Source organism: Phalaenopsis equestris, unplaced genomic scaffold, assembly GCF_001263595.1.
Source record: "Phalaenopsis equestris unplaced genomic scaffold, ASM126359v1 Scaffold198000, whole genome shotgun sequence".
Taxonomy (NCBI): Eukaryota; Viridiplantae; Streptophyta; class Magnoliopsida; order Asparagales; family Orchidaceae; genus Phalaenopsis; species Phalaenopsis equestris.
Genome location: NW_018217942.1, coordinates 31,399 through 56,794, shown reverse-complemented (window position 1 = coordinate 56,794; position 25,396 = coordinate 31,399). Strand labels below are relative to the sequence as shown.

General features: G+C 34.8%; 1 protein-coding gene across 1 annotated transcript; it reads left to right on the top strand.

Moving 5' to 3' along the window:
* The first annotated feature begins 1,867 nt into the window (after window positions 1–1,867).
* On the top strand, window positions 1,868–11,270 carry LOC110035514 (pentatricopeptide repeat-containing protein At3g54980, mitochondrial-like). The gene is given in 3 exon segments (XM_020739741.1): window positions 1,868–3,327; window positions 3,329–4,507; window positions 10,733–11,270. Coding segments are annotated over 2 exon segments (2,487 nt in total). The 5' UTR covers window positions 1,868–1,914; the 3' UTR covers window positions 4,403–4,507; window positions 10,733–11,270.
* Window positions 11,271–25,396: the final 14,126 nt, after the last annotated feature.

Here is a 25,396-nt window from a genome sequence, read left to right as displayed (position 1 = left end):
GTAAACGGCTCATTTCCTTTGTTCAGAAGACTCCTTGGGTGATAACACCTTAAAGCGTATCTACTGTCGATTTAAAGGTAGTGTTGTGGTAGATAAGGTCAGATTGACCCTTGTAAGAGTCATGGTTGGGATCTTTGAACCTCTTTGGAGGTTTGACCTTCAGGATTTGCAGAGAGAAAGCTTTCTCTAATAGATTTTTTTGGTGCGTCTCAACATGTAAGGGCTAATGTACTTCCATCAGTGTAGACCCAATACTATTTATGTATTGAAGATCTTCATATCTCTGGAGTGCCTAGTCCATTCTTCGTCTGCCAGACACTGGGGGTTTCCCTCGGGGAGACTCCTCGAGGAGTTGTGGTTTCTCTCGAGGTTCTCATCTTGGTAAAAAAGGATGTTATTCCACGTTTTGGATAATAACCTCTCAAATAGTGATCATCATTTGATGTTTAAGTTGTTGAATTTGTTGTTGCACAAATTCACAGGTGCACTTTATGTTTACAACATCTCTTAGTTTCTTCTTCTTGAATGCGTGCTATACTTCTCATCTCGGGCGTGTTCATGCTCACCACACCAACCTTTAGGATGTTGAATCCCTATTTGTCCTCTTGAACATGTCTCAAGGGATAAAGCATAAGAAAGAACTAAAGAAGAGAGAAAAAGAAAGACTGGTGGAATGCAAGATGAACAATTTCAGGGGAAAAAGGTATATCCTTTCATTCATAAAATTATCCTTATTGATAATCATCTGAGACCCTTGATAAACTCAAATCTTTACCCCCTTTAATGGGGAGTTACAAGTCTTTATTTGCCATTATTTAGGGTCCATTTGGGGCGACAACGTGGTGGCAGTGTGACACCACATCACAACTTTATCTATTTGGGTAAACTACGTTTTGACAGCTTTTTCAAAAAACAGACGCTGAAATTTGCATTTTCCCATCACTCTTGACTAGGTACGATGACGATTTTCTAGTTGCGGCTTGACTTTTTCAAAAGAAAAAAAAAGTTGTAGTGGTTACCGTAACATTTTGAATATTAGATTATTCTTCAGTAGCTTCACAACTGTTTTTTAATCAGTTGCGGCTGCCTCGAATTGACCCTTATTTTGGGGAGTTACAGATCAAATTTTTTCTCTTTTAGGGGCCTTTTCGTAACTATAACTAAAATGGGTATCTTTCTAGATCTATAATTGATTCTGACACCCTTTCGTACTCATAACTGACATAGAAACTTTTTCACATTGACTAATGTTGACAACTATACATGTCTAAGTTTTCTGATCTGTGTACCTTCGGATAGGTCGACTTAGCTGAGTTGGGTGGATTTATTCATCACAAGTATCGGCTTTGACTCTGACAATCCGAGCGTCTTTCGAGTGTAGTCAGTTGACCCTAAGTCGATTAGTGTCGTTGTCTTCGGTCAGGGAGATTATTCGATAATTGAGAAGAATTTAATCCGATCGGCTTTTCATAGTTTGGCCGGTTGATCTTCAGCCGATCGACTTATCGATCCCTTTAAATCTATCAGATTATTGGATTTAACCTCATTCATTCTAGATCGTTTGATCACTTTGAAATTCATGCTAATAATTTTCCTTCTTGCAACCACCAAGTTTATTAGATAGGGCATTTACATACATATCACTCAATTCATATGTATTTACCTATCAAATTTTTTAATTTGAATTCTATATTTATGTCATTCAAGCTTTTCATATCATATGGAATATATGTTCATTTTACTTTAAAAAAAAAGTGAAATGATTTTTTTTCATGTAAAGTGATATTTTTGAAAAATTGGACATTAGGTTATGTAAATACATAAGTGCGGTGTGTTTAAATCTTCCATCTATATGTTTGAAGTTTCTTTTGCCAAAACAAATCAAATACCTATGTTTAAAAATTTGGCAGGGTGATGAGTTCCTTGGTCCGCTCCCCATGGCGTCAACTCTCGTTCAGAACCCTAAGCCTCTTCTCGGACTCATCATCCTTTCTTCCATCCCTGGCCGATGCCACGGAGCCACCCTCTTCCTTGGATCCCTTCTTCGATCTCCTGACGCGGAAGCAGCTTGCAGAAGATAGGGTAATCGCTTACCTATTGAAGTATCAACACAAACCCTCCACGGCGTTGGGCTTCTTCAAAAGGATTCAGCTTCGGGAATTAGATAGCCTCGCATTGAACTCCTTCTGCGTCCTTCTACACATCCTTGTTCGCTCCGGCAATAACCGCAGCGCGAATGAGCTGCTTTGGAAGTCACTCTCAGCCTTTTCCACCCCTAGCCCTTCTGCGGTAGTGGCCGCCCTTATCGATGTTTCCAAAAGGCATGTTTCTGAACCTCGCAGCTTTGATATCCTGCTATTCTTCTATGTCCATGCAGGGAGGGTGAACGATGCCGTGGAAGCGTTTAGCCAAATGGTTCATGATGGGATCTTTCCAGGGGTTAAGGCTAGAAATGATCTGTTGGCCGCTTTAGTGCGGCTTAATTATTTTTCCAGAGCTCGTAATTTTTATCAGGAGATGTTAGCTCTCGAAATGGAGTTTGATTGTTGTACTTTTGACATCATGATGCAAGCTTGCATAAAAGAAGGGAAGCCAGATGAGGCTGAGGCATACTTCCGGGATATGTTTGACAGGAGTTTGAAGGCTGATGCACGTGCTTATACCAAGATCATACAGGCAGTTTGTAAAAAATCCCATTCAAAGAGGGCATGCGAGCTCATGAGTGAGATGAAATTGAAGGGTTTTGTTCCTTCTGAATTTGTGTATATCACTGTGATTGGAGCTTGTGTGAAGGATGGGAACATGGTGGATGCATTAAGATTAAAAGATGAGATGCTTAGTGCTGGCCTGCCTTGGAATATAATTGTTGCTACTAGTCTGATGAGGGGATTCTGTGTTCAAGGAGATTTAGACAGTGGCCTTAGTTTGCTTTTGACTATTCGTGAAGAGGGGATTGACCCTAATAATGTCACTTATGCAACTCTGATTGAGGGCTGTTTTAAAAGTGGAAAACTTGAGAAGGCATATGAACTTTACTGTGATATGAAGCAGATGGGTAATGTTCCTAATGTTTTCATCACAAATTCTTTGTTACAAGGCTTCTTAAAAAGTGGTAAATCTAAGGAGGCGTTGTGTTTATTTGATGAGGCAGTTGCTGCAGGTATAGCAAATGTGTTCACTTATAATGATCTTATTCACTGGTTATCTCAGTCTGGTAGGGTTCACGAAGCTTGTGCTCTCTGGGTTAAGATGGAGGACAGAGGGGTGGAGCCTACTGTTGTTTCTTACAATAATCTACTTCTTGGTCATTGCAAACAACGGGATATGGGTTTCAGCAGCTAAGTTGTTTACCCAAATGCTTGAGAAAGGTATCAAACATAATGTCAGAACTTACACAATTTTAATCGATGGGTATATGAAAAAAGAGGAATTTGCTAGGGCCTTTGATCTCTTAAACAAAATGCATGAGGCTGGCATTGCTTGTAATGATCATACCTACCATGCATTTATAGATGGCCTCTGCAAAGCTGGTCAAATGTCTGAAGCATTTGAATTGCTGCGCAAGTTTAGGGGGGAGGGGTTCATCCCTACCGGCAGAACCTACAATTGTATCATTGATGGGTTTTGCAGAAGAGGCATGATGAATATTGCAGCATCATTTTTTCATAAAATGTTTGCTGATGGCATTCCTCCTAATGTTATTACCTACACTTGTCTAATAGATGGGTACTGCAAAAGTGGTTGCACTGATGTTGCCCAGAAGTTGTTGACTGAAATGAGAAGAAAAAACCTTGAGTGTGATATTGCAGCCTACAATGCTCTTATTGCTGGTTTTTGTAATGAGGGAAATATGGAACGTGCTCTCTCACTTCTTGATGAGATTTCAAAAACTGGCCTTGTACCAACTGCTGTCATCTATAATTGCCTTATGAATGGTTATAAAAAATTGAACAATTTGGATGCTTCGTTCGGTTTGCTTAGGAGAATGAAGGAAGAAGGAGTTGCATGTGATACAGCCACATATACAACCTTAATTGATTTCTCACTGAAAGCTGGTAATCTACTTGTTGCATCAAATTTGTATTCTGAGATGTTAACAAGTGGTAATGTCCCAGATTCTGTCACTTTCACTGCATTGACACATGGTTTTTGTGATCAAGGAGATTTTGCAAATGCTTACAAGATATTACACGATATGGATAAGGAAGGTGTGCGACCTAATGTTCTTGTCTACAACATACTTATCTCTCGATATTTTAGAGAAGGCAATTTCCAAGAGGCCTTCAGATTGCATGATGAAATGCTTGATATCGGACTTGAGCCTGATGATAGAACATACGATATTCTTGTAAGCCTAAAACTAGGAGGCGAACCATTAGAAAAGGCTAACTCACATTTTTAATTAGTTGTCTCCTAGAGATCTTTATCATGAAAGTTTCCCTTGTATACAAAATGACCGAGGTGTGGCGGGTTCCACTCTGATTAGCATTTTATGTTGTACATTAAGGTATGTATTTGTGTCATATTTCAATATTAATGAAAATCCATTCTTGGCTTTTATTTCATTGATATGTTGTTCCTCTAATCATGCTTATGTTTCTAATATGGTGCATTGATTTTATTGTTTTACCCGTTGCCTTCGGCCTTTTCTTTCCAAGTCTCTTTTTCTAGGATTAATGATGATGCTTATTGGTAAACCTTTTTTCAATTCAGATACTAATAATTTGACCTTAATGCTGCGATGCGATAGCTAATCTTTTAATGCAAATAAAAAAAAAATCTTTTGGAAATCCTAAATAAAATTTCTAACAAAAATTGGAAATGTGATATGATCACAATCCTGTACGTTAAGTTCCAAAAATATAATTTTTATGATATTAATTTATTTTTATTTTTATTTTTATTTATTTTTTTTTTATATGATGATATTACTGTGTTGGAGTCTTTTCTTTGATGGTGGAGACTATTATTTGCCTGATCTAATTCTCTCGAGAGAAGGCGAGTGTTTTACAACTCTAAAATCAGTATCAATGTTGTTTAGGCTAATTTTAGAGCTTTTAACGTGTGGCTAACACTTGCTCCCATAACACTGAATGAAGTGTCTATTTTTATAACATTGATGAAGAAATAAGTGTCTCTATGAGATTTCAATTGGATGATGATGAATGCATTGATATATGCAAAAATGTTTATCAAACTGTGGCAATAATGTAATAATAATCATGTGACTAATGATATATAATAGAAATAAATAATTTACAGTGATTGAAGATGATGGGTTAACCTTTTCATATTCTTTAAGGATGACGAGTTCTTCTTCCTTGCTTTGCCTTTGATCTTGTCTTAGTCTTCAATTTATGTTTTATTTTGTAAAACTTTGTTTTGTGCCACTCTCAACTTTACCATCCAGAGGCACATGATGTTCGAAGTTGCTAAGGCAATCTATAGTAACATCTTGCACACCACCAAGCCTACCACAACTAGGGGGCTTGCTTAGCCCTCCTTCATTCATGGCCTGTGTCCAGGCTGAGGTCCATATGAGCACCTTTGAAGAACTCATCTACCTAAATTCGGTACTCACGGGAAACAAGATTCTGTTGATGGTACCTAGACATAGACAACATTAGTAGGAGGGAGCACGAGGAGGAGGAGATGCCACGAGCACCCCAGGAGATCTCAACCCCATAACTGAGGAGGTACCAATATCCGATGGAGAGAAATTAAGAGGATGATAGGTTCTCCTTGAGGGCCTCAAAACTCGGTTAAATTGAATTAAGTGGAGATAGTGATGAGTGGAAGAGGGGTTGGTTGCAAACTTGCACTACCTACTAGAGTTTGGCCACAATATTATCATTACGTGAGCCAATTCTATAATTCATTACCTGATATGTTTAGTAATTTTCGTCTACACATTGGTTTGAGTAATGCTTTTTTCCATTGACGTTATAGTACCCTAAGCTGGTGGTCTATGAGGAAGAAGGATAAGTGTTGAATTGCCTCTGTTGGAAAGTCTTTTTTTTATCTATGGATTGGATTATTTTCTTTAAGTTTCTTTGTGAGAAATTTATTTGCATTAGTCTTACATTGATGGAAATGCTGAATTAAAAAATGTGGGGTGCCTTTTTTTCTTTACAAAGGTTGCTTTGTTTTGACTATGCTATGTTTTCTAAGCTTTGTGCTTTGTAGCCTCCATCTGTTATCGTCTTAGCCGTTCTATTTATGCCTATTTGCATTTTGGCATTAAGTCTATTTAGTTTGCTTCATTATTATTTCATTTTCTTACTTTGTTAGTGCATGCATTTGTTCTTTGTTGATGCAATAACTTTGGAGGGAGGAGTGCTATATAACGACATTATTTAGAATCATTTGCTTTATTTTTTGGCATTATTTGGAGGTTTAGGAATGTTCTATCAGTTATAAGATGTAATCCTCTGTATTATGTTGTTATCAATAAAATTTATTAGTTGAACATAATATGCATTGCATTTTATCATGCTGTGATCTTGTGAATTCGGTCATTTTAACTATGCATTATTTTGGATATTTACATAAGCGAGTAGGCTAGGCTTAACATGTACTCCAATTCTTGATGTAACTAAAAATATATCAGTCGGGCCACCTAATTGTTGATAGAAACTAACGTGCATTTGAATAAAAAACGAGATCATGAGATTGGAATTCCCTGGAAAAAAAAAAATTCTAATTGTGAATAAAAGAAAAATGTGAGAGTTATCAGTTGTAGTGCAGAAGTATGGCATAATATTTAGATGGTTTTCTTGCAAGGTGCTTTTCTATGGTATGGTGTTGAAGTTTTATTGTTCCATTGGCGCTGAGCTTCCCGGGTTACTGTTCCACCAGCATGGTAGCTTCCTTATCACGGAAAAGCTCTCTTTTTGCATAATTTGTTTCCGACCATCCCACTCCCAATATACTACTTTGGTTTTCCCACAAAAGGTGGTGATTATTTAGAAGGAGATGAAAGTTTTGCGCCCACGGCTGACCGGAAGAATGGGAAACCAGCTCTTTTCCTTATAGATGCTGATACTTCCAAGCCTGTTGAACCTTGCAGGGAAGAGGACTCTTTTATGGTAGGCACATCATGGTCCACCCATGCATGGAAGAGGAATAGGCACGGATATTTTCCAAAAATGCTACTGAACGTTGAGAATAAGTATATGAAGGTTCTTAAATTGTCACCAGATTTTGATCCACAATCTGAACCACCTATTGTTCCCATGTGGTTTAAATTCCCGGGTCCAAAGTTGCATCTATTCAACAAGCAAATCCTCGTCTATGTTTGGGCTATGTTTGGCAGACCACTTAAATTAGACCTTCCCACATTCAATTTGATCTGACCTTATGCTCCTTGGGTTTTGATAAAAAGAGGTATCACTCAACCAGTGGCTGAGGAGATTTGGATTGACTCCACACATAACAGGTACTGGCAGCAATTGGTGGTGGAACAAAGCATATATTACTGCAGCAAATGTAGAATGTTTGGCAATCCTTTGGATAAATGCTATGTTTCACACCCTGAATTAAGAATAATTCAGACTACTCGGGTTTTCCAGGATGAGGAAGAAGAGGGATAGGTTGCATTCAACAAAAATAACATACACATTGAGGTTATTAAGGTGGAAACCCAACAAATGAATCGGCTGATCAATGCTAGAGATTTGCTGGGAACCGAGCAAGAACAGGTGGGTCAAAAACTGAATACAAATGCAGATGTAAAGCAGAAAGGTAAGGAGGGGATGAGTTGGGAAGGAGAACAACAAGAAGAGATCCTGGTTGCAATGACCGATGAATTAATGTCATGCCTGACACTTCTGAAGAGGAGAGTGGTAATCTACATGTTAGCGTGGATTGAGTTATACATATGCTTGATCCACCAGTCCTACATATTACACAACATGAATTAGATAACATGTAAGGAAATTTGAAAGCCGTCAGACTTGAGCTTGAGGAGGAATGAATTATCCAAAAAAACTAGATGAAAGAAAACTGAAGGTAGTCATGAACTTAGAAATTTAAATCCCAACAACATTATTTTACAGGAAGGGGAAACCATCAATATACCATCAAATCAGTTGAGAGACCTCACTCCTCCTAGTCTTACTAGAGTAGAGCAGGTGCATTCTTAATGATTAAACTATTGATATGGAATTCTGGGGAATTGGCGATCTATACTCCCTTGATAGGCTCAACAACTTAACAAGGATCCACAACATTTTGAGTTTTAACAATTCTAGAGCCTACAAAAAATAAAAAACTTGTGTTGAGGAAGCTGAGAATGTTTCACGACAAAGAAAATTACGATAAAAAATCTTGTTATTTTGGAAAATTGGGGATTAGTCTATATTTTGATAGAAAATTTCCAATTTCTACATGCTGAGCTTACTTTGATGAAAATACCACTTGGTCCACCTTCGTCTATGCTGGCTGCTCTAAGACCTCTAGGGAGGAGTTATGGGGTGATTTGTGACTTTGACACCAATTTATGTGTCCATTGGTTTGCTGGTGGAGACTTTAATATGATATCCATCTAGGAGAAACATGGTGGCATAAAAATTAACCCAACCATTATCAATTAGTTCAATGTTGCATTAGAAGATGTCAGGGATTTTCTGTTCTTGCTTACACTTCCCAAAGAGGGAAAGTTTTTGAAAGATTAGATCGAATAATGGCCAACCTGAAGTGGCTGTCCTCATTTCAGTGAAGTCGAGCATTTATCCAAGATTGGCTCAGCCACAGTCCTACTGTTATCTATCTTCTCCCTGCAAAAACCTATCAGAAGTCCCTTTAGATACTTTAATACTTGGTTGAATCATGAAGACTTTCAGAATTGCATCAGAAGAGCATGGAATAGAACTCAAAGTGGCAATGTTTGGTATACAATATGAAGTTTACACAAGAAATTTGCAAGAACAATAGAAGTGTGGAATTCGAAAAAATTTGGCGATCTCAAATTAAAGTTGAAAACGGTTGAGGAAAAATTCTGTCATTTGGAACATAGAGTAACCAGGATGGAGGATGTTGAACACACTCTTAGCTGCTCAAAAGAAATTATTAGAAGCTATTAAGTGGGAGGAGAATTTTCTAAAACAAAAGGCAGTTACTGTTCACTTCCATGACATGAACTTCATTATTTCCATGCTTGTATCAAACAAAGGTGGACTAATGCTATACTTAAAATTAAAAAGGAGGATGTTAGTTGGCTCAACAACCAAGAAGACATCTCTTCTAATGCAATCTTTTTTTTTCGGTAACTTTTTGCTCAGGAGATTTGATAATGTGATAGTTGTTTTTGAGGACTGCAGGAAAATTATTGAGAACCTCCACTTAACAAATATAACAAGTGAAGTTGAGATATGAGATGTGTCAATAGCATAGACAATAAAAAAAATTGCTGGACTAGATGGCTTCACAACAAACTTCCACAAAAAAATGTTGGGACATTATTGAAGGGGAGTTGGTTGAAGCTATGCAAAGCTACTCTAGGGGTGAGGAATCTCTCAAAAGCTTCATTACATCCACTGACACACTTATTTCTAAAAGTGCAGTCACAGATAAGTGGGATCACTTTTGACCTATCAACTTAACCACAACCATTTCTAAGGTGATAAGCAAGATCATTGTTACAAGGATTCAACCATATTTACCTCATTTGATTTCTAAAAAATCAAGCAACGTTTATCAATGGTAGAAGCAATGCAGATAACATCCTCGTGGCACATGAACTAATTGAGGATTTGAATAAAAAATATAGATGCGACATTTTAATTATTAAACTTGATATGAGAAAAGCCTAAGATACAATCAATTGGAATTTTGTACTTTTAGTTATGAAGGCAAAGGGGTTTCAATGATGAATTCTGCAATTTGATATGAAAATGGCTCAGAGAGAACTACTATACAATTCCTCTAAATAGACAAACATATGGACATTTTAAATCATTTAAAGGTATAAAACAAGGTGATCCCCTCTCTTCCACTTTTTTCATCTTAGCTTTTGGTTATTTCTCTAGGAAGATAAATGAGATCCAAATGAAGCATAGACACTTCATATATACTCACAAAGCTGATTTACTTGTTGCTCACTTAGCATGTGCAGATGATGCCATATTCTTTATTAATGCCACCAATAGAACTGTTTGAGAACATACAAGTTGCTTATTAATTTTCAAGATTTTTCTGGGATGGACTTCAACAAGGCCAAATGTCAATTTTTTTATAGCTAGGATAACAACACTTATGACCAAAATGCGGATAAAAAACCAAAATGCGGATAAAAAACTATACTAGTTTCACTTACTCTGAATTCCCTCTGAAGTACCTTGGTGTTAAACTATGATAGGGAGGGCCTCTAATCAATTTAATGAGGTGATTGGGAAAATCAAAGCTCACATACATTGCTGGTCTAACACTTTTCTGTATTATGGAGAAATTCTCACATTCTTATGAGTGTGCTAAATTTAATTCCACTTTATACTTTACAAGTGACAAGAATGAATAAGGGTATCCAGTTGGAGTTGGGAAGACTCTTCAACAGATTCTTGTGGTTGGGAGAGAATAAAAGAATCCTCTGTGCCAGTTGGAAGAAAATCTATAGACTAATTAAGAATCTTACTAATTGACACACCAAAAATATGTTGGATTTTTCATATGTATTTTTATTCATTTTTTGTGATATTGCACTTTAAAGAAATGTATTTTTTATGTTTTGTTGCAGGTGTGATGATTTAAGACATTTGGAGCAAGAAAACAAAAAGGAACGAATTTGGAGCGAAAAGAGGCAAGTTATACAAATCTGCCTACTGGCGCTGACGACGCTCGATCCAGTGCCGAGGACGCCCTATCCAGCGCCGACGACGCCCTATCCAGCGCCAAAGGCGTCCGATGTCGGTTTGAGCCTGAATTCAATGTATTTGGATGGATTTTGGAGGGTTGCTTGAGGAATCTCTTGGGAAATTTGTTCTAAACGAATTTAAAGTGTTTTTGGCGCCCTAGTTTGGTGGTGTGAGTCTTGTGGGGAGTGTTTTGTCGTGTTTAGAGAGTGTTGTGAGAGTCTAGGGTTGGTGTGAGTCTTATGAGGAGTGTTTTGTCTTGTCTGGAGAGTGTTGTGAGAGTCTTGTGAAGGATTCCTCTTTAAGGAGTGTGGGAGGAGAAGGAGAGTGAGAGATTGCTTCTTCCTTACTTATCTAAAGAGGGAATTGAGTGTTGTTGTAAAGAGAGAAGATAATTCACAGGAACTTCATGGGATTTGCTTGGGGAAGAAATTGAGATAAGTTGTACTTACTTCTTATTGTTTGTATGACGTTGCTTTTATATATAAAATTCTTGTTTTGTCGTATCTCCTTATGAATTATGAGTAGATTTCTTTGTCTTTCTACTTACAACGAGGTATGGTAAAGTGATGATTTAGATTGGATGTGCCTAGTTAATGCTAAAATGTTGTGATGATTTTACACTTTGTGCCTCATTTACTTTTTGATCTGGTCAATTGAATTGTTAAAACTTGTTGTGAAACATACGATCCGGAAGGACTATGTATTCTATAACAAAAGTGAAGATCATATTCAAATTCCATTGATGGTGAAGTTCACGGGGATTGAATGCAAATAAATAGGGAAATTAGGGAAATATATTTTATTTATATTTTATTGGGCGTAGAATTAGAGCTTTTAGAGTGACAGACTAAAATCCCCAATTTGGTCCTAGTGGTTGGAAACTAAAACAAGGGTTAGCCTTCAGGCGAAGGGAAGTGGAAGCTCTGGAGTGAGAGCCAGTATTCTCCCAGCCTAACCACCAATTTAGGGACTAAACCTAGGATTAGCCAATATTTTTTATAGCACTCGGAAGAGGGTAAAGAAAATGTATGCTTCTATTTGGCACAATACAAGGTCTCCACTAATTTTTATCTTTCACTCACCATAATATCATTGTAAGGGGGATCATTGTAAGGGGGGGAGGACGCCTTTTCCATATTTGAAACTTTCAATACTAAACTTAGTTTTGTGTTAGATAACTTTGTTTAGAAGCTTAGAAAGTAACTTTAGTAAACTTAAATGTTTAACCATCTTTGCACTTTAACAGCTTTAATATTTACAGTACGCGCATTGTGATATGAATATTGGATTTCTGTACTACGTTTTACGTTTTAAAGTTTTGTAACTTTTCCTGTGGGATCGATTACCAGGACTCCACTAGTGCCCTGTATCGTATACTTGCGTTTATATAATTGTGACTAATTAAAAGATATAAAATTAATTAGAAATAGAAAATACACATCAAGTTTTGGTACCGTTGCCGGAGATTAAAATCTTCAAGTAGTGGTATCAACTTGATAAAACCGAGCATATAAAAAAGTGGCGATCAAGTTTTTGGCACCGTTGCCGGTGAAAGTATAAATACGGTAACAGTAAAATTAGTAGTATTTGAAAATCTTTATTTCTTAATTTACAATTGTGTGTGCTTACTTTAAAGAGTGTTTCGTGTGATTTTGCATTCGTAGTATTGGATCTGAAGCTTTAGTGCCTTACGATTTAGAGTTAGAACGTACTATTAAAAAAATTTAGAAGTAACCAAAAGAATTTAAAATGTCGAACAAAATGACGAGCATTTTAAATAATCAAAGGAAAGAAAATGAACATCAAACTAGACCTTTAAGAGATTATGCTAACCCTACATCAGATGAAGTTCACTTAACTATTCAAAATCTTGATGTAGCTGCTAATTCATTTAAACTTAAACATGATATTATCCAAATGGTACAAAATAATCAATTTGGTGGGACACCGAATGAAGATCCTAATTTGCATCTTTCTAGTTTTCTAGAATTATGTGCTACATTTAAATATGATGGAGTGTCGAATGACGCCTCCAGACTTAGACTTTTTCCTTTTCCACTAAGGAATAAAGCTAAGGCGTGGTTAAATTCGTTAGCACCTGGATCTATCAGAACTTGGGGAGAATTATCACAAAAATTTTTGTTAAAATATTTCCCTCCATAAAAAATTGCTAACCTTAGAAACGATATTACATCTTTTTATCAGTTTGAAGGAGAATCAATATATGAAGCTTGGGAAAGATTTAAAGATCTCCTTAGAAAATATCCACATCACTCTTTACCTGATTGGTTAATAATTCAAACATTTTATAATGGATTAGTAGGATCTCTTAGATCATTTATTGGTGTCGCTGCTGTGGATCATCCTTTTGAAGAGGCATATTCTTTAATAAAGGAGATGACTACTAATAATTTTGAATGACCCTTTGAACGGGTGAATCCAAAAAAAGTAGCTAGTATTCATGATTATGATGTAATAACCATGATAGTTTCTCAAATTGCCGCTCTTTCAAAGAAAATAGATCAATGTAGAATGAACAATTCTCAAACGCCTCAGGTGTTAGAAGAAAATTCATTAGGACAAATAGTATATTCTTAATCATCGTATAAAACCTTGAATGATATAAATAATATACCCAATGATACATCAAAATAATATGTTTTAAATATGTATTTTATGTCTATTTTTGGTGATATTGCACTTTAAAGAAGGATATTTTTGTTATAGGTATAACATTTTTAGACATTTAGAGCAAAAATAGCAAAAAGGATGAAATTTGGAGCCAAAACAACGAATTTTGGGAATCTGGCGCATGATGCGCCAACTTGGCGCATGATGCGCCATTTGATAGAGCCTCGGCACATGATGCACCAGATATCGGCACATGATGCGCCAGATATGGAGCCAGATGCGCCAGAGACGACTTTTTGCGGATTAAGGCAGTTCAAGTCGAATTTTGTGCAAATTTTCAATGGGACACTTGTTTCAAACACCATTTGGAGTAATTCAATGCATCTAGACATATTGGAAGATTCTTTTATGAAGGGATATGTCTCTTGAATCAAATGACACATCTTTTGAATTCAAAAGAATTGACTTTTGGAGGGAAATTTGAATTCTTTTCGAAAGGAGGCAACCCAAAATAAAAGAAGAAGACTTTAAGGAGTTTGTGTGTGACGTGAAAAGGGGGTGGCGTGAAAGGTAAGAGGGAGAGATAGAGAGAGAAAGTAAATGGCTTGGAGATTTTCTTCTAGGGCTGTAAAAGGAGAGGGAAAATGAGAGATTTCTTCTTCATTACACTTCTAAGAGAGAATTGAGTGTGCTTGTAAAGAAAGAAAGACTTGGAAAGAACTTTTAGGGATTTGCCTGGGAAGGATTCTTGGGAAGGATTGTGAGGATTGTGAGATAAGTTGTCTTTTCTTTCTTTTATTTTGTAAAATTATTTTTATATATGAAATCCGTGTTTTGTCATATTATTCTAATGAATTCTGAGTAGTCTTCTTTATCCTTCTCCCTACTTTGAAATATCTTCTCTTCTCATGAAGTCTGAGTATTCTTCTTTATATGGTTCTGTGAATAATAGATTTTTTTTTTCTACGGTTTTGAATGTGATGATTTGAACTCCAATCTTGCTCCAATCTTGATTTACTTTTTGATCTGGCCAATTGAAATTTTAAAATGTGTTGATAAACATATGTTATTAAAGGGCTATAATTTCTACAACATGAGGAGAATCCCATTTGATTTCATGGAAGAGTATGTCATCCATGGAATTAAGTGCAAATAAATAGGAAAATATACTTTGTTGGATGCAAAATTGGAGATTTTAAAGTGATAGATTAAAATCCCCAATTTGATCCAATTGATTTGAAACTAATGCGAGATTGTTAGCCCTCAGGGGAGGGAGACGTGTCTGGAGTGGCAGCTGGTATCCTCCCAGCCTAACCACGGAATTAGGGACCAAACTCTGGATTAGTCAATGTTCTTTATAGCAGTTAGAAAGAGAATAAAGAATAAGATTGCTCCCATTTGATACAAAATAGTTTATATATATATTTTCAAAATGATTTTAATTTCTTCACAATCCATATGTTCATTGTAAGGAGAATGATGCTTTCTTAAATTTGAATTTTCCCTTAACAAAAATTTCGTTTCCTTTTCGTAATTTTATTTTGAAAGTTTAGTTTTTGGTTCATTTAACTTTGTCTTTCAACTACATTTTACATAATATTCATTTTAGTAGTTAATATTCAAACTTCACACTTTACCTTTTTTTTAGTTTAAATTATATTTATAATCTTAAGAACTATCTATAACAATTCCAACCTCTCTGTGGGATAGATATCTAAGACTCCACTAGAGCCCTTTATTACTTGAGTGATAAATATATTTGTGTTATTTTTAAAAGGAATTTGGTAGTTTAAAAGAGTATTAAAGATAAATTATTTTTATTAAAGTTATTTTTGTTATGATTATATTACATATTTATTATTATATCTATCGTGTGCATTTTGTAATATTGAAAAATAGTTGCAAAATTAACACACTAAGTCTGCCCGCATCAAGTTTTTGGCGCCGTTGCTGGGGAAGTAACGGAAAATAGTAGTAATTTATTTTTTTTATTTAAGAAAAAGAACTAGAAAAAAGAGTGTTTCTAGTTTAGCTTGAACATTTTCTTATTTAATTGTATTTGCTTATTTTCAATTACTTATTTTATTTGTTTATGTCTAGTGTAAGATCTGAAAATTTAGTACCTTATGATTCTGAATTAGAAAGAACTATTAAAAAAATTTGAAAACAATAAAAAGAGATAGATAATATTAGCAAAATCGCTTGCAATTTGGGTAATGCTGGAAATGAAAATGAACATCATCAGAGACCTTTAAGAGATTATGCTAATCCTACAACAGATGAAATTCATTTTAGTATACAAAGCCTTATTGTAGCTGCCAATTCATTTGGGCTTAAACCTGCTATTATCCAAATGGTTCAAAATAATGAGTTTGGGGGAACACCAACTGAAGATCTTAATTTACACCTTGCTAGTTTTTTAGAATTGTGTGCTACTTTTAAATATGATGGAGTGTCAAATGATGCCATCAAACTTTGACTTTTTCCTTTTTCATCCAGGGATAAAGCTAAGATGTGGTTAAACTCGTTAACACCTGGATTTATCAGAACTTGGGGAGATTTGTCACAAAAAAAAATTGCTAAATATTTTCCAACATAAAAAACTGCTCAAAAACTGCTAAGCTTAGAAATGATATTACATCTTTTTGCCAGTTTGAAGGGGAATCAATTTATGAAGCTTGGGAAAGATTCAAAGATCTCCTTAGAAAGTGTCCATACCATGCATTTCCAGATTGGTTAATAATTCAAATTTTTTATAATGGGTTGATTGGTGGATCATTAATATGAAAACCATTCGATGAAGTATATTCATTAATTGAAGAGATGACAACTAATAATTTTCAATGACCCTCTGAAAGGGTAAATCTAAAGAGAGTAGCTATTATTCATGATTCTAATGTGATATCTATGTTAGCTGTGCAAATAACTGCTATATCAAAGAAGATAGATCAATATGGAATGAATTATTCTCAAACATCACTTGTGCTTGAGGGAAATTCGTTGAGACAGATGATAAAATCTCAATCTTCTTATGAGACCTTAAATACAATAAATAATCATTCTAATAATTCTTATGCCAATTATTATGATCCCAGTTGGAAGAATCATCCAAATTTTAGATGGAGTAACAATAACTCTAATGCTGAATGCTGCAAATCCAAGGAAACAACACTGCGAACCCATTGAGAAACTCCAACAATCAATGAAATCCAACTTATAAACCTTATTATCCCCCAGGATTTAATAATTTGCAAAGTAAGGAGAAAAAGTTATCAATGGAAGAATTGATGTTGCAAATGGGAAGTCAATTACAAAGTCAAAGAGCTACAATTAGAAATATGGAAAATCAATTGGGATGTATTGCTACCACACTTAGCAATAGACCTCCAGAAACATTACCTAGTAATGTTGAAGTAAATCCTCAAGATCAGAACAAAACCAAACTAAGGCTATTCAACTGAGAAGTGGAAAAGAATTGAAAAACAGAGTTCAAAAAGAAGTGGAAGTTAAAGTTAAAGTTGAAATAAATGAGGTGGACAATGAAAAATATGGTGAAGATTTTCATTTTGAGTCAGAATGTCTTATTACATCAATGAAAATCACTGTAGAAAGACCGATACCTCCATTTCCTCAAAGATTGAAGCAAAAAATAGAGATAACCAATTTTCTAAATTTTTAGAAATACTGAGGAAATTAACGATAAACATTCCATTTGTTGAAGCTTTGGAACAAATGTCAAGCTATGTGAAGTTCATGATGGATATACTTAATAAGAAAATGAAGTTTGTAGATAATGAGATTGTTGCACTCAGTGAAGAGTGTAGCGTTATAATTCAGAAAAAGCTTTCTGAAAAACTTAAAGATCATGGAAGTTTTATAATTCCTTGTGTTATTGGCGAACAATTTTATGGAAAAGCTTTATATGATTTAGGAGCAAGTATTAATCTTATGTCGTTTTCAATTTTCAGGAAGTTTGGCTTAGGAGATATTTCACCTACGACTGTAACTCTTCAGTTAGTTGATCGTTTGATTACCTATCCTATCTTATTTTCTTCAAGATAAAGTTTTTGGTTCTGTTGCAAAGTAAGAAAATATAAGTGAAAATTATATGAAAATTATAATTAAATTTTCATTATTATACTGTTGCATATAAACAGTCAGGATCACCCTCCCCATTGGCCATGGCTATAAAAGCCACCTCTCACTGCCAAAGAGAAGATGATCAAATTCTTTAGGAAGACCCTGCCAAATTCTCACCAGAGATTCTCCAAGACTTTCTAAGATCATTCAACCATTTTCCGTATTGAAACCCAATGTCAAAGCTTAATTTTGAGTTCAAAATTCAGGGTCTTTTCTGTCATCACTCAAAACTCCACCCAACTCCAAATTGAATCACTCATGAGCTTCCCCAGACCAATGAGGAAGTTCCCCATCAAAACCCCCCTCTGTCGAGCCCTCTAACTCACCTTTAGACCAAGGCCACATCACCCTATGATCAAAATCATACTTATGCCTTACACCAGCTCAAACGAACACTTCAAGGAGGTTCATTAGACTCAACTAAAGCTTCTACAAGCACCCAATTGAGGCCTCACCTCTTGGGCTAAGGTATTACAAAAACCTCAAAAATCCCTTCGGTTTCATCAATTTTGAAGAAAATGTTTATTTCATATGCATGTAACCGTATAGATAGGTTCACCTTGACTAGATCAAGTTGTAGGAACAAACACCATGTGATTTGGTTGAGTATCAAGCGAGATCTTAGGTCTAGAAGTTGAATGGTTCTCAAGTTAGGTCAGTTGTGGACGATGGTCGAGGACCGTCCGATCGCGCGTGTACTTATTAGACGACTCAGATTGCGTTGGACAGAAGATGTGTTCGTGAATCGCGGGCCGCATGGCAAGCCTAGGTGGAAAGCACAACTAATGGGAGCACGCCACGTGGGGTTTCAGAGGTGCATATGATGAGGTGGCTATCGCATGGATAAGTAGATAAATAGGGTATTTTTATTTAAGTTAATTCAAAAAATTCAAAAATTCATAACTTGGTGTACAAAAATCATAAAAATAAAATAAAATTACTCTTTTGCTCAGTGAATAGAGGAGAATAATGTGGAATAAAAATAAAAAATATTTGATATTTTTATGATTTTGATTAATTAAAAACTCACTCGACTATTTTATTTTTAATTAAGTAAATATTAATCACCATGGCATGAAACTTTAGGCATTGATTCCCCATGACACTGAGGATGTCTCATGATTTTTCCAAGGTTAGAGGACACCTCTAGCTTTGAAACTCTAATTTTCAAGTATATTGGCCCATTTTTTATTAAATCAATTATATAAATCAAAATATTAATCAGAAAAATATGAGATTTGTTTTAGTAGGTTCCGTGTGTTCAGAGGACTTTAGAAAAAATATAAATTAAGTTTAAATAATTATGTATATTAATATAGCTAATTAAGTCATTTTATCTCTTAAAAATTTATATAAAAAATATTATTAAAAATTAACAAAATTGGTTCCACACTATAAATAATTACCACTTTGACTCACTGTAGAAATTTGAAACCTATTTGAGTTAATTTGATTACTAAAGTTTATTTTTTAAATAAAATAACATTTTTGCATTAAAGTAATTGTAATAAGTAAACTATAGTTAGGAAAATTATGAAAAGTTATTTTATGAATTCCTTGTGATCAGGGGCACTTAGAAAAATCAAATTTTTTTTTAAAATAAATTGTTCATTTTTGAGCTACTTTTTAAATTAAAAATAATTAAAAATAATTAAAAATAATTAAAAATAATTAAAAATTGCAGAAGTACGAAAATGCCGAAAAGTGTTCCTAATTGTTCTCAGACTACTTGGGACACTTTAAAATATTTTTACTAATTTTTGTAATTTAGTTATGTGTTTTTAAATGCTAAAAGTGTATTTTTCTTAATTTTCCATTTAAATAATAATAATAAATTAATTAAATTTTTTTGAAATGAAAAGTTTGTTTCTCTGAATTCCCTAGATTTAGGGAGATTTAATAAAAATATAAAAAGTAATTTTGTAAATTAAATTATATTTTTTATTTAATCAATCACTAAAATCTATAAATAATTATAATAATTAAAATATATCTTGAAAAAGCATGAAATTTTGTTTAAGTGGTCCTCTAGCCTAGGTGAATCTCCAATAATCTTCCCATGAACAGAAAGTTTAATTTGATTAGTTAAATAAATTAATAATGAAAATCCTTTTTTTGAGCTAAAATAATTATATAAATTAAATAAAAATTTAAAAGTAATTATTTCTCCTTTGATATTTTAATTGACCCGTGAGTGAGATACCATAAACATTTCAAACTCATTAGAGTTTTATTTAATGAGTTATGAAGTGGAGAGCCCAAGAAGCAAAATTTTAATTTTGAGATTTTGATGCTCTAATTAAATTTTAGGTTAAGTCAAAGGGGTAAAATTGGTAATTTTGATCATAAAACCCTTCTGGATGTTTGAAACATAATGAGTTAAGAGGTAGAAACCAATTTATCTTCATTCCATGATAAGGGTAAAATTGTAATTTTATAAAATTGTAATATAAGGGTAAAATTGTAATTTTATAAATTATTATGACTTGGAGGTTAATTCAATTAGATGATACTAGGGTAGTGGGCTTAAGATAAGAAGATAAAAATTCACTTATTTGAAGTCCCTAATTGGTGATTAGATGATACCATGATCCTTTAATGAGATTTGAATTCCCTTTAATTTAATACTTTTGATTATTATAAATCTACCTCGAGATTGAGTTGAAGAGCTTGGTAGTGAGCTAGGCTTGATATTTAAACTTATTTAATGAGGATTAGAGAAGAAGAGTATGATTGATTTAATGAAGATCTTCGAAGACTAAAGCCCAACTTTAATGGTGGGAACAAGATCTTTAATGACTTGAGTTTGCCCTAAGGGTACCCAATCACATAACTCTTAAGTAAAACAACAAGTGACTATCAGTCTACCTCGTTCTTGTGATAATTAAAATATAGAGGTTCACTAAGCAATAAGGTATTTAAATCCACTAAAACTTAATTTAATTTTGGATGATTAACTGAACAATATAATAAGTTCAAATGGACTCGAAATGTTTCAAAAGATTTTGAAAGATTGTTTAGGGTTATCCCTCGAACATTTTTATGATCTTTTGGATTTTCTGAAATATTTTGAATGACAATTGAACTTATTATACTTTGTTCCAAAAAATTATCCATTAAAACTTTAGGGACCCACCAAGTTATGCCTTGGGACCCGTTAATTCACCTAAATCAATAGAAATACCCTACACTACTTATCCTATATTAATTGACCCAATGCTCAAGGATTTGAGTTTTCTCTAAGGTATTTAAATCCTTGTGATCAAATGGGGATATTTGTTTTTATCACATAGAGATCATTGAAATTGTGTAATTCTGAGGTTTAGGTGTCTAGGGCAATGATAATAACGCTAATGTGCGCTAAAATGAGGGATACGATGTGAGATTTTAGAATAGTATCTCTTTCCTCAAAGACATTTAATAAAAGGAAATGATAATGATTGATGATACTATTTGACAAATCATGAGGAGATGTTTTGCCCCGATACTCTTAGATTATTTGTAGTCCTAGCTCAATTAAAATAATTAACCTCTGGACTGCGTCACCCTACAAAATTTTTTGAACAAAAGCCTCTTCTGCATGAAAGTTAAATTCAGATGAAAATTTATGAAGGTTTGCTATTAATTACTTGGATCGAGGTTAGGGCTATCCTCTGTAGATTGTCGGGTTGGTAGCTTTTACATAAGGTTAGGAAGCACACAATCCAACTCTGAGCCCGCATCTTTACTAATGTCTTACACCTAGCTCTGGTCTTCCATACGTGACTACGGGTTTTTTCTTTTACTCGCGTCTTGTTATGAATAGTTTTTTCTAACTTTTTCTCGCACCAGACATTCTCGATTACTTTTGTAAAATTTATTTAAATTTCTTGCAAATATACCACGCTTTATGATGCTAACCATGCAACAGTAGTAGAGGCCCAGGTATGCATTTTTTTTATGCAATGCAATTTTATTTCCTTACTTTATAGCGTTTTTCTATCTGCATTTATTTACTTTATTTGCAAAACACAAATTTTTTTTTTTAAATTAAACAACATTTTTAAAACAAAATAATCAAAACAAAAATCCCATAATATGTTATTTTGAGTTCATAGGAGTCCCTCGGATGAGGTAACCCATGCTTGCTAACGAGATCCCCCAAGTTTAAATGAGTTCAGCAACTCATTTAGACTGAAGTAAATTCAAGAGAAAATAGTGGTACTAGAACGAGGGAATCTTGGGATCCTAACTGGCATCCCTCTAATCAACTTTAACCCCCCATAATGATTGAAGAAACATGTTACTTGAACATACCTGTTAAAAACTTTTGAAACTTAGACATTAGGGTTGCTACTTCGACGAGGAGCTTAGAGCTAGCACTGTGGGCAGCACGACAAGTGGACCTACAACAACAATGTTTCCTTAGAATTAAATAGAAAACATAGGTTTTCAAGGTTAGTTGTCTAGTGCAACATAAATCATCACCTCATCTTTAGGCCTTTGCACAATCATTTTGTGCAATTTAAGCTCTAACTCATTTTAGGATTTTGAGGTTGTCGTTCGTCACAACATAAATCTATCAATGTTCCAGGTTATTTATATGACTGTGTCATGCAAATTGAAGCCCTAAGGAATAATAATTGGCAGGATGAAACATTTGATAATATCTCTTTAAAATTTAAGCCAAACCAGAGGATAACTTGGGAAGTCACTGAGGTTCTCCTCAGGATCCGTGACATCCCCTAGTTTTCTCCCTTTGGATTTCATAATAATTGTTCCAAATTTGAGCCTTGCCCATTTGACACTCCTTTGTCTTACATTTGAAAAGTCTTATCTTTTGAAATTTTTGAAGATAATATTTTCTGATATAAATCAAGAGTTTTCTCAGGCGACATCGATTATTTAAGATGTAATTAGTTATAGGGGCTTGCTCTTATAGGAAACTTTAGAACCCAACCTAAAATAAATCATATCTAATTTTTCATACTAGATGGGGGAACTTGTCGGTGATATGTCTAATCATTTAGTTTATTTAATCAAGCCTCACCAGTAAGTGATATGTCTATTCCTCGGGATATGTATGTCACATGTAATGTTGTGCTCATTTACTTAAACTATTGTCTATATAGGATCAGTTCGGTCTCATATTTTAAAAATTAAAATATTACTTTTATATTATATTAAATCAAATATCTCTTTCCCAAAAAGGTGACCGTCAATTTTTTGGCGACTCCGCTGGGGACTCATTTCTCTCTCCATTATGATAAGAAAGTCTTTTTTTCATACATCAGTAATGTGTCCATGCCCCTCATGGGCCAGATTACCCTTTTTCCATTAGTATGCTTTGCTCATTTCTTTCTTGGGCAAGTACGGTCAACTCGATTTTAGGACCGTCTATTTAACCATCTGTAAATAGAGAGTTTCAGGAGTCCTTTAGGGCTTTTTTTTGTGTGGGGTCGGACCCCCAATAGATGTGTTAGTGAACTTATTATATTGTTCACTTGGTTGACGTGCGTTGTGAAGTTGGTCCCACAAGGGGTCCTAAAATTTACCTTTTCCTCGTATCTTTTGGGTTTGGTTTGATTTTTTGGCAAATCGAGCCAAGATGTTTCGTCTCTTCACCCTCATTAATTTTAATCAAAACTCTTTAACACTATAATCACAAATAAAAAAGTAATTTTGAAAATGAAATATAAAAGGATGTGCCCAGTTCACAGAATGACCATCGTTAATTTTTAGTGTTCGTACTAAAATTATAAAGTGTTGACCAATACTATAACCCTCGAAACTTTTTTTTTGAAGCTGCTACGACGGCGTTCCCTACTCTCACTTTCTCTTTTAGCCTGCCTATTAGTCACGACTCCTGCAACACTGCACCAATGATCAAGTTTGGAGCTGGATTTGACAAATTTGAGGTCGTACTTGACAAGGCCTTTTCATCGTCATGAAGGTTGCTGCTCTAGAAGTTCAAGAGCTGTCTACCAAGTATGATTTGAAATGTCCCTAGGACTTCCCTTCTTACAAGAAGGCAAAGATCGCTACTACCATAACACCCGTTAAGTCTGTCATTCTCTTATCCGTCCGCTCGAGAGTCATTACACCTACTGCTACCGGATTCATAATTACCATGCCTGATGTACCGTTTGCTAAAGGAAAGAGTTTTTGATTGAAGAGGATTCATTTGATCCATTCACTGCATTGTCATCGGTATTTTAGATTAGTTCCAGTTCAGGAGTTAAGCCGTTGACTAAGTCACAAAGAAGAAATCAAAACCGGAAGATTTAGAGGGCCGCCAGGGCCCAGACTACAGAGATAGCCTATGTTGATGAGATTCCCTACCAGGAGGAAATTGGATTGCCTAAGGTTGCTCCTCTCCTACAAGGAAGTAGGTTTCATCCATTGATGGATACCATTGGGGATGAGAGCATCTATAAGATTGCCGCTGCTTTGCCGTCACCACAGGATCATTGTAAGGAAAGGGAGAGGCCCACTCCTATAACAAAAGTCCATACAGTGTTTGAAAGACTAGCTGCCAAGGAGGGGTGTATTGCCGTTGTTTTACTCAAGTGAGTGGGATGTGAAGTTTCATTCAGGATAAAGAAAAAAAATCTTGAAGGATTCTAGATCTGTCCGTCAGTTCCAGAGATCAGTTGAAGTACCTCCAAACCTTGTTCTAGTCAGATTCCGCCTTGGAAGACATCCTGGTAGCATTGCCACCATCATAGATTCTACCCCTATTACTCTAAAATTTGTAGGACATCGACCAGTCAAGTCACATTCATGTCCAAGGATACCGCCTAGCGCCATTCCTGAAAACTTCTCGAAGAAGTATAAAAGGAAGAGAACCGTTACCGATGTACTTGGTCCTCACCGTGGGGAGCATACTTTTCTTTGACACAGCGTTGCCTCCTCTGAGACACTCTGCCTTAAAGCATCATGATCCCAAAAAATATAGTTATGTAAAATTTGTAAAGTTGACTCCGCTTTACAACGATGCTAAAAACTTGATTTGGTATTTTATGAATAATAATGTTAAACACTTAATGTTGAGATTCTACGCAAGTATACGTATCGTTATCAAGTAATATAAGACTTTCTATTTAAGTCCCAAATATCGATCCCACGAAGAAGGTTTAAATTTTGAAGTGATAAATTAACTAGGAAATTCAAAAAAATAAAACAAAATTACTGTCACTAATTTTGAACTAATTTTGAATGTTTGGAACTAGATTATTAACTACTAGCAAAATTTAAATGCAAAGTTTAAAATAGTAACTACTAAACTATGTTTATGTGATGAAGTTCTAAACTATGTTTATGTTTATGTGATGAAGTTTCTAATATGAAAAAACATCCTTCCCACTACAATGAGTTTTTGGTGAAATGAGATGAAATAAATGATAAATGGTTTAATTGTGCCAAACAGGAGCAATTTTAATTCTCTACCTTGATTCGGTGTTATATAAAATCATTGGCTAATCTCAGGTTTGTCCCTAAATCCGTGGCTAGGCTAGGAGGATACTGGCTCCCACTCTAGAGCTCCCACTTCCCCATCTCCTGAAGGCTAACTCTCGCTTTAGTTCTTAAACACTAAGATCAAATTGGGGATTTTAGTCTGTCACCCTAAAATCTCAAATTCTACACCCAACAATGTATATTTCCCTATTTATTTGCACTTAATTCCATGAGCAAAATAATCTTTCATAGAATTAAATGTGATTCTCACTCTGTTGTAGAACTCATACTCCATTTCCCGGATCATATGTTTCACAACATATTTTAGCAATTCAATT